At 61.0% G+C, this 11,383-nt stretch overlaps 1 protein-coding gene across 2 annotated transcripts; it reads right to left on the reverse strand.

The window, feature by feature from the left end:
* Nucleotides 1–5,390: 5,390 nt before the first annotated feature.
* On the reverse strand, nt 5,391–11,100 carry MMP15 (matrix metallopeptidase 15). Of its 2 annotated transcripts, none has more exons than XM_072872924.1 (10): nt 10,619–11,100; nt 9,176–9,324; nt 8,809–8,931; nt 8,391–8,698; nt 7,995–8,156; nt 7,650–7,828; nt 7,364–7,502; nt 6,970–7,120; nt 6,744–6,859; nt 5,391–6,491 (listed from the first exon to the last, which is right to left on the reverse strand). In XM_072872924.1, the coding sequence occupies exons 1-10, from the start codon at nt 10,727–10,729 to the stop codon at nt 6,040–6,042; spliced, it is 1,890 nt and encodes a 629-aa protein (XP_072729025.1). In that variant the 5' UTR covers nt 10,730–11,100; the 3' UTR covers nt 5,391–6,039. The 2 variants fall into 2 exon arrangements, with proteins under 2 accessions (XP_072729025.1, XP_072729024.1); XM_072872923.1 differs by having other exon boundaries at nt 7,650–7,873; nt 10,619–11,099.
* Nucleotides 11,101–11,383: the final 283 nt, after the last annotated feature.

Consider the following 11,383-nt stretch of genomic DNA (forward strand, 5'->3'; position numbering starts at 1 on the left):
CCAAGGCTGGGGGAGCTGCTGAGGGAATCCATCAGACCCCAGCAGGGTAAAGTGTGCATCCTTTCCCACAAGCCCTTGCTCATGAGCATGTGTTTTTGGCAGTTGGTGGCTGAGCACTTGCCAGGAGCTGCTGCTGCCTTTCCCTGCCCTGCTGGGGCCCATGCTGGAGTTGCCCCTTGTCCTCGAGGAGTTGGGTTTGCTCTGAGTGAGTGACCTTAATGCATTAAGAGGGGCTCCCCAGGGCCCTGACATGGCTGCCTCTGCGGAGAGATTAGATGGGCCCTGCTGCCAATTCCTGCCTGACCTCTAGGAGCTGTGCCAGTGGATTTGCTGGAATAAACTCCCAGCCGCAAACCCTTACATCCATGTGGACCCTCTGTGTATTTTTTAATAGGAAACAAAATACTGAATCTTCCTGTTTACATGCTGCGCAAAGTGGATCATCATCAGATACTGGCTCTTTCCTTTAGGGCCAGATGGTAGTGGATTCATGCAGTGTTCTTCAAAAATCCTCCTTTTCTAATCCCCCTCTCCTATAAAAACTTTAGTCATCTCACTGAAGGTGAGTGAAGTTTGGATGCTCTCTCTGTGGGAGAAGAGGATGCTGCTGGCAGATAGGCCACAATGTCACAGGCCCTGTCAGCAGTCATTTCCTAGAGTAAATGTGCACCAGCAAAACTCCTGCAATGAAGCGCCCAGCTTCTTACTGCTTTGGTTATGGCTCTTGACCTGGGTGGAACAAAATGTCCTCCTACATGGAAAGAGTGGAGGAAGGCAGGAAGGATGTGGGTGCAGAGATGGGAGTCTGCCCCAAGGACAGCTACCACCTGTGTGTTCCTGGGGCAGCCCCAACTTGGTGCATGGGGTGAACAGAGAGGGAGTTCTGGTTCAGTGCAGGCAGCCTGAAGAGAAAAGGTCTTAAATATCTCCTCATTCACCTTTCTGTGGGTGGCCTACTCCTTCCTTCCTGCTTAAGTCCTTATTGCAGTTCATGTCTAGTGGGAGAGAAAGGAATCTTTCTTCACAGGGAGCCCTGGATTCAACCCCGGGGCGGAGTGGAGCCCGCCCAAATATGAGTTTTCCTTGCCTCTGCTGGCTTTTCACCTTCCTCTTCCATTGGCTGGGGCAAGGTCCTGCACTTGGGCACTTTGACCGGGACCTAAGGGCTGGGAGCCTGCTTTCTACATCAAAGACAAACCTTCCCTTTGAAATCTTGGCTGCTGAAGGACAGTAAGTGCATGGGCTTCAGCACCTCGCAGCAAGAGATGGGAGAGCAACCCTCCCCAGGTTGGGCCAGGGAGCAGACATGTTTGGACCAAGCTGGAGCAGCTGGCAGTCACCATGTGGTGTGAGCCAAGGCTGGGACATCCCTCGGCTCCGGTGGCTCTCCTGGGCAGGTGGCAGCAGCTGGCAGGGGAAGCAGACAATGGGGTTTTCCTGGAAAGCTTTCTGTCCGTTCTTCTGCTGGGGCACAAGCTGTCCAGGTGAGAGTCTGGCCTAGCAGAGTGGCAGGACACTGGTACGGGCTTCTGTCCCTGCCTGTGGCCTTCCCCTTACTCTTTGTCTCCTTCCTATTAAGTGGATCCTGACACAAAGCACAGAGCTCTGATAACAGAGGTGATATGCAGGAATCAAAAAAATCTGTGCTAAACTCTGCTCCTTGCCCTCTCTGCTTCCTGTTCTGCATCTCTCTGAATGTCTTTGGCCAAATGTTATCCTCTTTGTAGAGGGATTATACCTCCAGGGTGACCCTAATCCTCTGCAGCTGCTGCCTAGTGTGGGGCAGGCGGTGCTGGAGGCAAGGGAAATATTTATTTTGAGTTTTGCCATTGGCCACTGCCCAGGAAAAATGAGTGACCGTACTGGGGACTTTGGCCACTTCTGCACAGGGAGAGCTGATCTTCCTGCCCTGCTGGCACCTGCAGGAGAAGGGTGAGAGCTTCCCCAAGCAGGCTGCAAAATGGGACCACCCAAGCAAGATTTTATTTGGATGAGGGAGCAGCTGTGTGCCCCGAGAGCTACCGTGGGATGAGATGGGGAAAGCCTCAGAGCCACTAGAGGTGAAAAGATGATAGATGCTAAGTTGTGCTGAAGCAGACCTGCAGACCGTCTGCTCCACTGTCACCTCATGTGTTGCTCTTGCGGCCCCAGAAATTACTTTCGTCCCCATGAGACAAAGGGTCTGGCACCACAGGGAGCAGAGCTGGTAGTTGTGGGGTGGGTGCAAGGAGAGGTGATGAGCATGAGCAGCACATATGTGTGCTGAGCTCAATGTAGCCAGCAGGTACATCCCATCCACAGCTGGGCTGTGCTGGCACTGACTCCTGCCCAGGCAGCACCTGGAGCCTCAGTCCTGCCTGCAGCATGCACAGGCAGCAGGTTCAACCCCTTCCAGGGCCCCACAGCTCTTCCCTCTGTCCCCAGCGTTATTTCCTCTGGCCTTCAGGCCAGCCAGACACTGCTTGGTGTATCCTGGCCCCAGTTCTTCCTCTGTGCTGAGCCTGGCTTCCTCTCTGCTTTCTGGGTCCTCTCAGTGGCGCACAGGGGATCATGCCCTGACTTGCAGAGGAAGAGGAGGAGGCAGGAGGAAGCACAGTTTCTCCTGTGATGGTGCCAAGTGGGCAGAGAAAGCCCCTGCCAGCCCTGGTCACCCCCATCACCCACATTCCAGCAGTGTGTGGAGCCCCATCCCACAGCAGCCAGCACCACCCCAGCACGGCAGGGCCTGGAGGACGCTGAGCTCCCGGGGTCTCTTCCAGGTCGGGCTTCTCCAGCCTATTTTTGGGAAGCTGGGAGCTGCCTGGTGGGGGTGGATCCTGGCAGGGCTGCCTGGTGCCTGCCAGGGCCAGGCTGAGTGGGACTCACGCTCCCCCTGAGCCACCAAAAGCTCTGCTCTGTCCCTTGCAGCAGGTGCATCCCTGCCTTCCCTGGGGGCTTGCATCTGTGGGTAGCCAGAGGTGAACTGACCCCGCTGTGGGCATGCAGGGCAGAGCGGGAGCCTCTGGCAAAGAGCCCAGGCCCTGCTGAAATGCTAGGCTTTGTCTCCAGTGGGGGTCCCTTGCTGCTGTCCATGAGTGTTTCCAGATGGCCCTGGGCTCCTGGCACTGGCTCTGCTGCAGCATCTGTGGAAAAGTGAGAGGGGGTGGGAAGTGATGTCCCAGCTCACTGAACCAGGGCAGCCTGGGCCTCTGCTCCCGGCACCGCTAATTCCCCCTGGGGAATTGCTCCCAGCCCCTGTCCCACCCTGAATCAGCAAGGAGCCCCCTCCCTTGCTGTGGCAGGGCTGCCCAGGGAATGGGGTGCCGTGAGCATCTGGCCCTGGGCATCCTTGGCCGGCTCAGCTGGCTTTCTCTGTGAGCCAGGTGTCTCTCCAGGTACCAGGCTTCGGGGTCCCCACCCCTGCATCCTGCCAAGTCCTCAGCACCCCCAGGAGAGAGGGGAAACACAGCTGCCGTGGGAAATAAATCTGTTGTCAGAAATGCATCTACCATGGGAAGTGCATCTAGTGTGGGAAATGCATCTGTGCATGCCTCTGGAGTCTCCTTTGCGGGGGTGGAGAGCAGCAAATCCTGGCCACACTTTCCTCCTGCCTCGCCTTTTGGCCAGGTTCATGCCTTTGGTAGCTTCTGGTGCCAGTTTGGCTCCGGTTCCAGGCAGGCTGGGGTGCCAGGCTGCCCTGCAGCAGGGCTCCCAGTCCAGCAGAGCTGTGGGTCCTCCCACACAAGCACAAATCTGGGTGAAATGGTCAAAACCAAATTGAAAGGAGTTAAAAGCCAAGGAATGTGACCCAGCCTGGCCTGGCTGATGGAATACAACAGCCCAGAGCCACTTGGAGAAGTTTGTTCTCTCCCCCCCCCACCTCCCCCCCCAGTTCTTCAGGGTTTTTCTGTCCCCGATTTTGGCTTCTTGCTTGGCTGCAGTGATGTGCTGAGTCCGAACCAAGCGTGTTTCCTAGGGAATCAACTAATGGCTGGGAATTGCTGTCCAATGTGGGCAGGGGTGGAGGCCAGCACAGGGGACAGGTGGCCCAGGCCATGAGGTTCCCCCCCACCCTGGCCCCAGCACCAGCATCCCCAGGAAAGCAGGGCAAGAGCCAGCATCGGTCCTTCCCTTTTAAAGTAATTAGCGGCTGACGAGTGGCGGTGCGGCTCGAGGTAATTTAGTGCCAGGAAGTGGCTGCAGCCAAGTCTTGGGCACTGAGCCAGCAACTCTGGGTCCTGGGGAGGGGGAAGGATGGTGAGGGGGCACAAAGGCTTCATCCCCATCCGTGAAGGGGGGGAAATCCCCTCCCGCCAGTGCTTACAGGGTGGGGATGGGAGCAGAGGGGCAGCTGGAGCCCCAGGGAGCAGGTCAGGGGTGGGTTAATGCTCCCTGCACCAAGCCCTGTGTCAGAGCCACCAGCCCTGTGGGGAAACAGGCAGGGTATGGGTGCTGTCTGGGTGCTGGTCCGGTGAGTCCAGTCCCACAGGGAGAGGCGCCCCCCCCCGACCCCAGTGTCATCCCTACAGGGATGGGTCAGACCCACACAATGCCCCGCCCAGCACAGCCTGCCTACTCACTGGTGTATTAACTGTGCCAGGCCTCTGCTGCCCATCCCGAGGCTGCCCAGGCTGCATCTGTGGCTCCAGAGCAAACCCGGCCCCGGCTTGCCACCCTGGTGAGCATCACCAATAAAGGCAGGGAAGCCGCTATCTCCACCACCGCTGCATGCTGTCTCTGCCGCCCGCTGTGGTTTGATTTTCCTTCCCATTAAAGGCTGAGCAACATTTTTCCCTGGGTAAAGCCAATTTCCTAACCCCCTCCCGGGTCTAATCTTTCCCACTCCCACCATTATTTCCACGATCTCTGTGACTCCTCTTGCTTTCCTCTGCCGAGACAGCAGCAGTGAGACAGGATACGGCCACCCCCTTCCCCCCAGGAAATACGCCGGGGCCACACGGGGACAGGGAGCCAAAGCACCCGGTAAAGCGGCTCCAGGAGGGACCACGCACCGTCCCCCAGCTGCCGGCCCCTGCCCAGGGAAGGAAGGTGGCTGCCCCAGGGCTGGCGCACGGTGCCGGCTGGAGGAGAACAAGGCACGCTGTTGTTCCCGGCAAGGCCATTGCCGCTGCCGTGGGAGCTGGTGAAAGACGGCTCTGTCCGCTGAGTGGGGGGGCTGTGTGTGTGTGCGGGGGTGGGGATGTGTGCACGCGCGCGCTGACACCCCCCAACCCCACCCCCGGTAGCCCCAGAGCGAGCGTCACTGCGGGGACATGGCCGGTCAGGCTGGCACATTCTGCACATCCCCCGGCATGGCACCCAGCTCCTGTGGGTGCCAGGCAGGGTGGCACACCCAGGCAAGCCCTCATGGCTCCTGCCCCCGTCCCACAGCAGAAAGGACAGCACCACGGTTCTGCACGCACCCAACCCTTTTAATACACATACAAGGCAGTTGTGCCCACTGCCCTGCCCATGGGACCGCGTGTTCTCAGGGCCTCACCCCACGGCAGCGGCAGGGTCTGGGCTGAACTGAGCCCACGGGGGTACTGCATCCCTGTATACCTGCGGTTCAACAGGGCCGTGAGCTCGGCCCTCCCTTCCCCTCACACTTCCCTGCCATTGCAGGTGCGGTCACCTGAGACCTGCCAGCTCGCAGAGCAGCTGTGAGCAGCCCCCAACCCACTCACCACGCCAGGCAGCACAGGCACAGCTCAGCAGGTTCACGTGGGAGGAAGGGAGCCTGCTGGGACCCCTTGGCAGAGGCAGGTGCAACATGATGGGTGGCAACCTGAGGGTCATGGCTGGGGCAGGGGGCAGTTGCTGGGGAGCAGGCAGGACCTTGATGCCCTCCAGACCCCCCCATGACCATCCCCTGATCCCAGCCCAGCTGCTCTGGAGGGGCTGGAAGGGGGGGTGCACATCCTCCCTTTTCTGAGGCTGGAGCCATCAAGCAACAATGGGGCAAGAGGGGCCAAGGCCATGAGGAGGGGCAAGGGGGGGGGAGGTCAGGTCCATTGTTAGCACCATGGTGGTGGGGACAGTTTGGGGAGGGAGCCAGGGTCAGACCCACTCCTGCAAGGAGCGCTTGCAGTACAAGAGCATTCGGGGCGTGCCCTTCCTCTGCATCTGGACAATGACGTAGATGAGGCCAAGGATGCAGAGCAGCAGCACCAGCAGCACCAGCACCATGACAACGCTCATGGTGCGCGTGTACTCATCAATCTGCACCACCACGTCCATATCCCTGCCCGGCTGGCGGCCGCCCTTGCCATAATTCTCCTCATCTTCCTCCTCATCATCATCTTCCTCCTCCTTACCTTCAGCCTGACCACCCCCATCAGGGTTGAAGGAGGGGCGGTCCCCCTCAGGCCACTGGGGATTGGGGTCCGGGACCAGCTCCGTGTGACAGCCCATGAAGTCCCGTAGGATGGATTTTGGATAACCCGGCTCCGTCTTGAGCCGCTCATTGTCGAATTTCCAGTACTTTGTGCCTCTGTAGAAGTAGGTGGAGGCTTGGGGGGAGGAGATGGAGGCGAGGGGTAAGTGGGCAGGCGCAGGACACCCCACAACCTGGGCACCCCTGCAGGTACCCAGGACAGCAGGTTTTGCTCCAGGACCAGCGAAACCCATCAGAAAGGGCTTCACCACTGACTCCTGGGCACCCTCCCGGCCTCCATCCCGTGTGGCCAGGCAACGAGAGGGTAACTCCGTCCCCTCTGGTCTTCCCCCATGCCCATCCAGCCCTCTTCTCCTCCTATACTTACAGGCATCTGGGCTGAGAAAGGCACCCTTGGGTGAGGGAGGGATGCCCACCCAGACGGAGATGGGCTTCGGGTACCCAGGGTCCACTGAGCGGGTGTCTTCATTAAAGCGCCAGTATCTGGGAGAGGAAGGCCATGAGCAGATGAGGAGCATGGGGGTCTCTGCTGCCCACCCCTGCCAGGGGCCAGGAGGCAGCAGAGCAGGGAGGAGGACCCTAGAGCCACTTACCTGTCCCCATGGAAGAAGAAGGTGTGCCCTGTGGGTTCCCACCAGATGGCTGTGTCAATGCTGTTGTAGGGGATGCCCTGCCCATAGGTGACCAGGGGCTGTGGGTACCCGGGCTCCAGGTTGGCTTCTCGGAAGAGCCAATACCGGTCACCTGGAGGGGGAGGAGATGGAGAAGGGGAGTGAGGCAGCAATGCCCAGCTGCTGCAGCAGGTACACATGTGGATAGGGATGGGGGTATGATGCCTGCGGCCACCCTATGCCTTTGGGATCAGGCAGTGGCTCCAGCTGGGGAGGTGGATCAGGATGGGATGAAGCCAACCAGCTCTCAGCACACTTGGGGGGGTACTGGGGTGCCCCCTGCACCTTGGCCCTCCCACCCAGCTTCCCTGCTCACCTTTAAAGAAGACGAACCTCCCATCATGCCTCTCATAGGCGGCATCGATGTCCCCAGGGAGGCCCCGCCAGAAATGCCCAATGGGCATGGGGTAGTTGTCCAGCACCCGGTTGTACCGGACCCTCCAGAACCACCGGCCCTGGTGGGAAACAGAGTGTTGGCAGAGGATGGGGGGGGGAATGACAGGGACACAGTCCCAGTGCCAGGCATCTCGCTTGGGGGATCCTCCCACCCAGGGACCCACCACATCCCCAGGGATGGGGCAGGAGGGTGTCCCAGCAGGTACCTTGAACACAAACATTTCCCCACGCAGCACTGCCACTGTGTCAAAGTTCCCATTGCAGATGTCGGGGCCATACTGGTCAGGTCGGTCTGGGCTGCCAGGTTTGGGGGGTCGCTCCGGTTTCCCTGAGGGGGGCAGTTTAGGGGGTCTCTGGTCTGGCCTGCCAGGTCTCCGGGGTGTCACTGTGGGCAAAGGCTTGGTGGGCTGAGGGTGCCCATCTGCGGTACCTGGATCGGGTGGGCAAGAGAAGGGATGGGGTGATGCAGACCAGCAGCGCCCGTGCCTCAGTTTCCCCAGGCACGTGCCCAGCATCCCACCTCTGGGCTGATCCTCCACCCAGCTCCTCACCATACAGCTGCTGGATGCCCTTAAGGTCATCCTCGGGCAACTGGAAGTTCTCCGTGTCCATCCACTGGTAGAAGGGGGCCATGATAGCACTGGGGTTGCTGGAGTGCTCCAAGCCCAGTGAGTGCCCCAGCTCATGCACAGCCACCAAGAAAAGGTTGTTCCCTGCAGGGAAAGGCACCATCAGCAAGACAGGGTGGAGGACACAATGCATGGGGTGGGTCCTTGGCCCCAATGCCCTGCAATGAGGGTGCTCCGGTGGGAGCTGCCTGTATCACCCATGGCGGAGCTGCTCTCCCTGCCACTCCTGCCCACACCAGCGCATCCTCCTGCCCTCAAACCCAGGGGCCCACCAGGCTCCTCTGGTTGCCTTCACCACCTCCCTGGCCTTCAACTCACCAGACACATCCGTGTTCTCCAGCGTCCAGGGCTCATCCGAGTCAAAATGCGTGTCCCCCCCCATGCCAGGACCAGGAAAATAGGCGTGAGCCAAAAACCCCCCAACGCCATCGAAGGGGGAGCTGTCTCCGTGGAAGCCAGAGGCGAAGAGCACCATGATGTCAGCCTCCTTCTTCCACTTCTGCTGGATGTCCTCGTAGGGCACCTCCCGGAAAACCAGCGGCGTGGCTTGCTCCCACACCCGGAAAGCTCGGCGGACAGCCTCATGTGAGTGGTACCGACCCAGTTTCTCCGTGTAGTTTTGGATGCTGGGGGTATAGAGCTCACTGGGGATGGCCCGGGACAGTGCTCGCTCCCTGAGGGGGTCCATGGCTCTCCATGGGCTGGGGGGGTGGGAAGCCCTGGAGATGTTGGGTACCTGAAGGTGAGATGGCTCTGGCTCCAGCGCCGCCCCGTCAGCGCGTACCGCTTCCGCCGCATGTTGGACTTCATTTGCGCCCCAAACTGGTCCGGGACCCCACAGCGGGGACGTTTCATCCACCTGCCAGGAGGTCATTGAGCCAGGGCTCAGCTCACTGTGGTCAAGGTCCCCGAGAGGTTACAGCAGCCGTGGACAGTGAGGGAGGTGTCCTGGCTGCAGAGGTGCAGCCCCCAAAAGGGGAGATACAGCTCCCATGGGAGACAGCACCCACATTTCCAGGTGCAGACAGAGCTCCAAGGCTGGCAGGCAAAGCCAGGGAGCAGAGCTGCCTTCTGCTAGAGCAAGAGGACATGGAGAAACTCACGCCTTGGTCTCCTCGTCCAGGACGCCAGTGATGGTGATGCCATAAAACTTCTGCATCTCGGCGAGGGCCGAGGAGAAGGTCTGAGCCGAGTGCATAGTGGACATCTGCCGGCTGGGCTGCGGCAGGTAGCCATAGAGCCGCAGCCATGCCTGCGCCGGGGAGAGCCGAGAGTGAGGCCATGGGCGGGGAACAGCCTGATGGGAGGACCTGGAGCTCCCTGGGGAGATGCAGCTCCTCAAGACCTCGGCGGGACAGGATCTGGTCCACCGCCCGCTGCCACCCCAGCCCTATCCCCCCTCACGGGGCATCCATGCCAGCTGCCAGGGGCAAATGCCGCACCCAGGCAGGCAGGGCAGGCAGCACAGGCAAGCCGGAGCATGCAGGCAGCAGTTAGGATGCAGGGAACAGAGGCCCAGCCCTGCCCCACAAAGTGTGTGTAGGATCCTCCAATCCTGGGGGGCTGTTGGCCCCCCTGACCACAGGGAGAAGGCAGCTGGCAGGGGGCCAGCCTGCCCGCGGGCTGCCCGTCTCCCCATCCTCCTCCGGAGGTGTCCCCTGGAAGCTGCAGACAGACATGGGGACAGGCCCCCCATCCCTGGCAGCCCAGGACCCCCACCCCAGCCTCCACCCACAAAGGGGCTACTGTCCTGCGGGGCCGGCAGCCCCCTGGGGCACCCAGTGGCAGCTGGGGGTGGGGGGGCATCAGAGAGCAGCCCCCTGGGTGGCTGCCAGCCCTGCAGAGGGGCAGTGGGCAAGAGGAGGTGCTGGGGCACGCCGGATCTCTTCCTTCCTGCACCAGCCTCCACCTCCTCTTGTCTTTTTTAATTACTTTTTTTATTATTACTTTCAATTTTTGTATTTTATGTTTTATTTTTTCCTTTTATTTTTAAATTTATTTTATCCTTTTAATTTTCATTTTCTAATTTTTTGTTTTTTCCTTTTAATTTTCAATTTTTAAAATTTTTTTCTAAATTCCTTTTTTCTAAGTTTTTTTCATTTTCTGATTTTTAAAATTTTCTTATTTTTTTTCATTTTCTAATTAAAAAAATGGTTTAATGTTTTAATTTTGAAAAAATTTTAATCTTTTATTTTTTTTTTTAAAACCTCCCCTCCCCCAAGGGAGGGTGGCAGAGCAGAGACTTTATCAAAGGCCCTTTCACCCCCTCCTCCGCCGCGGCCTCGCGTGGGCACAAAGCACTTCCTCTCCCCCGCCGGCTGCTGCCCACCGCCCCCGGGGGCGACCCGGCCCCCCCCTCCCCGACCTGCACCCTACCTGCACCTGCGGCTGCCGGCCGTGCCTGCCCCGGCCCGCGCCCCGAGGGGCAGGCAGCGCCGGCGGCCGCAGGTGCAGGCAGGGCGGGCAGTGCAGGCAGGGAGCAAGCAGGGTGCTGGCAGGGTGTCCCAGGGGAGCCCCCCCAGCCCCGCCCCGCGCCCCCCTCTCACCTCTGCGTTGATCTCCTCGCCCGCCGCCGCCCCCACCAGCAACACCAGCAGCACCAGCAACGGCGGGGGCCGCCCGCCCGCCCGGCAGGGGGCACCACCACCTACTGCCATACCGGGCCGTGCGCGCCGGTTCGCGGCTGCCCCCGGGCCGCGCCGGGCCGGGCCGGGCCGGGCCGAGCGCCGCGGTGTCGGAGCTACGCCGCCCTCATGGCCCAGGGCCGGGCCGCCGCGGGGGGCTGCGCACGGTGCATGGGCGGCGCTGCCAGGCGCGCCCCGTCGCCTCCCGGCCCGCCTTTGTGTGTGGGATCAGGCCGGCGGCGCACGGCACATGGGCGGCCACCGCGGCGCGGCGCGGCGCGGCGCGGCTCGGCTCGGCTCGGCTCGGCTCCCCTGCCCTGCCCTGCCCTGCCCGCCGGGAGCGGTGGAGGGACGCGGGCGCGGCAGCAGCGACACAGCTCGGGTCGGCGGGGAGCGGGAGGGGCGGGGCCGGGCCTGGCAGAGGGGCGGGGCCGCAGAGAAGGGGCGGGGCTGCGGCGACGAGGGGCGAGTCGTGGCGCCCTCACACCGACACGCACCACCCCACCCCCACGACACCTGCTCACACGGGTGTGCACTGCCAGACCCACGGCCCGGCACAGCCACGCAGCCCTACAGCCACTCACACGGGTGTGCGCAGCCAGACCCACCGCCTGGCACACACAGGCAGCCAGACCAGGCCCTGCCTGCCCCCATGCACACCCTGCCTGCCACACCTTCCCACTCACA

This window comes from Ciconia boyciana, chromosome 9, assembly GCF_034638445.1.
Source record: "Ciconia boyciana chromosome 9, ASM3463844v1, whole genome shotgun sequence".
Lineage (NCBI taxonomy): Eukaryota > Metazoa > Chordata > Aves > Ciconiiformes > Ciconiidae > Ciconia > Ciconia boyciana.

Coding starts and splice junctions, on each gene's coding strand:
- MMP15 (XM_072872923.1), bottom strand. CDS start 10,729: ATGGCAGTAGGTGGTGGTGCCCCCTGCCGGGCGGGCGGGCGGCCCCCG. Junction 8,157..8,390: donor GGAGAACACGGATGTGTCTG/GTGAGTTGAAGG, acceptor CTTTCCCTGCAG/GGAACAACCTTTTCTTGGTG. Junction 6,492..6,743: donor CTTTCTCAGCCCAGATGCCT/GTAAGTATAGGA, acceptor CCTCCCCCCAAG/CCTCCACCTACTTCTACAGA.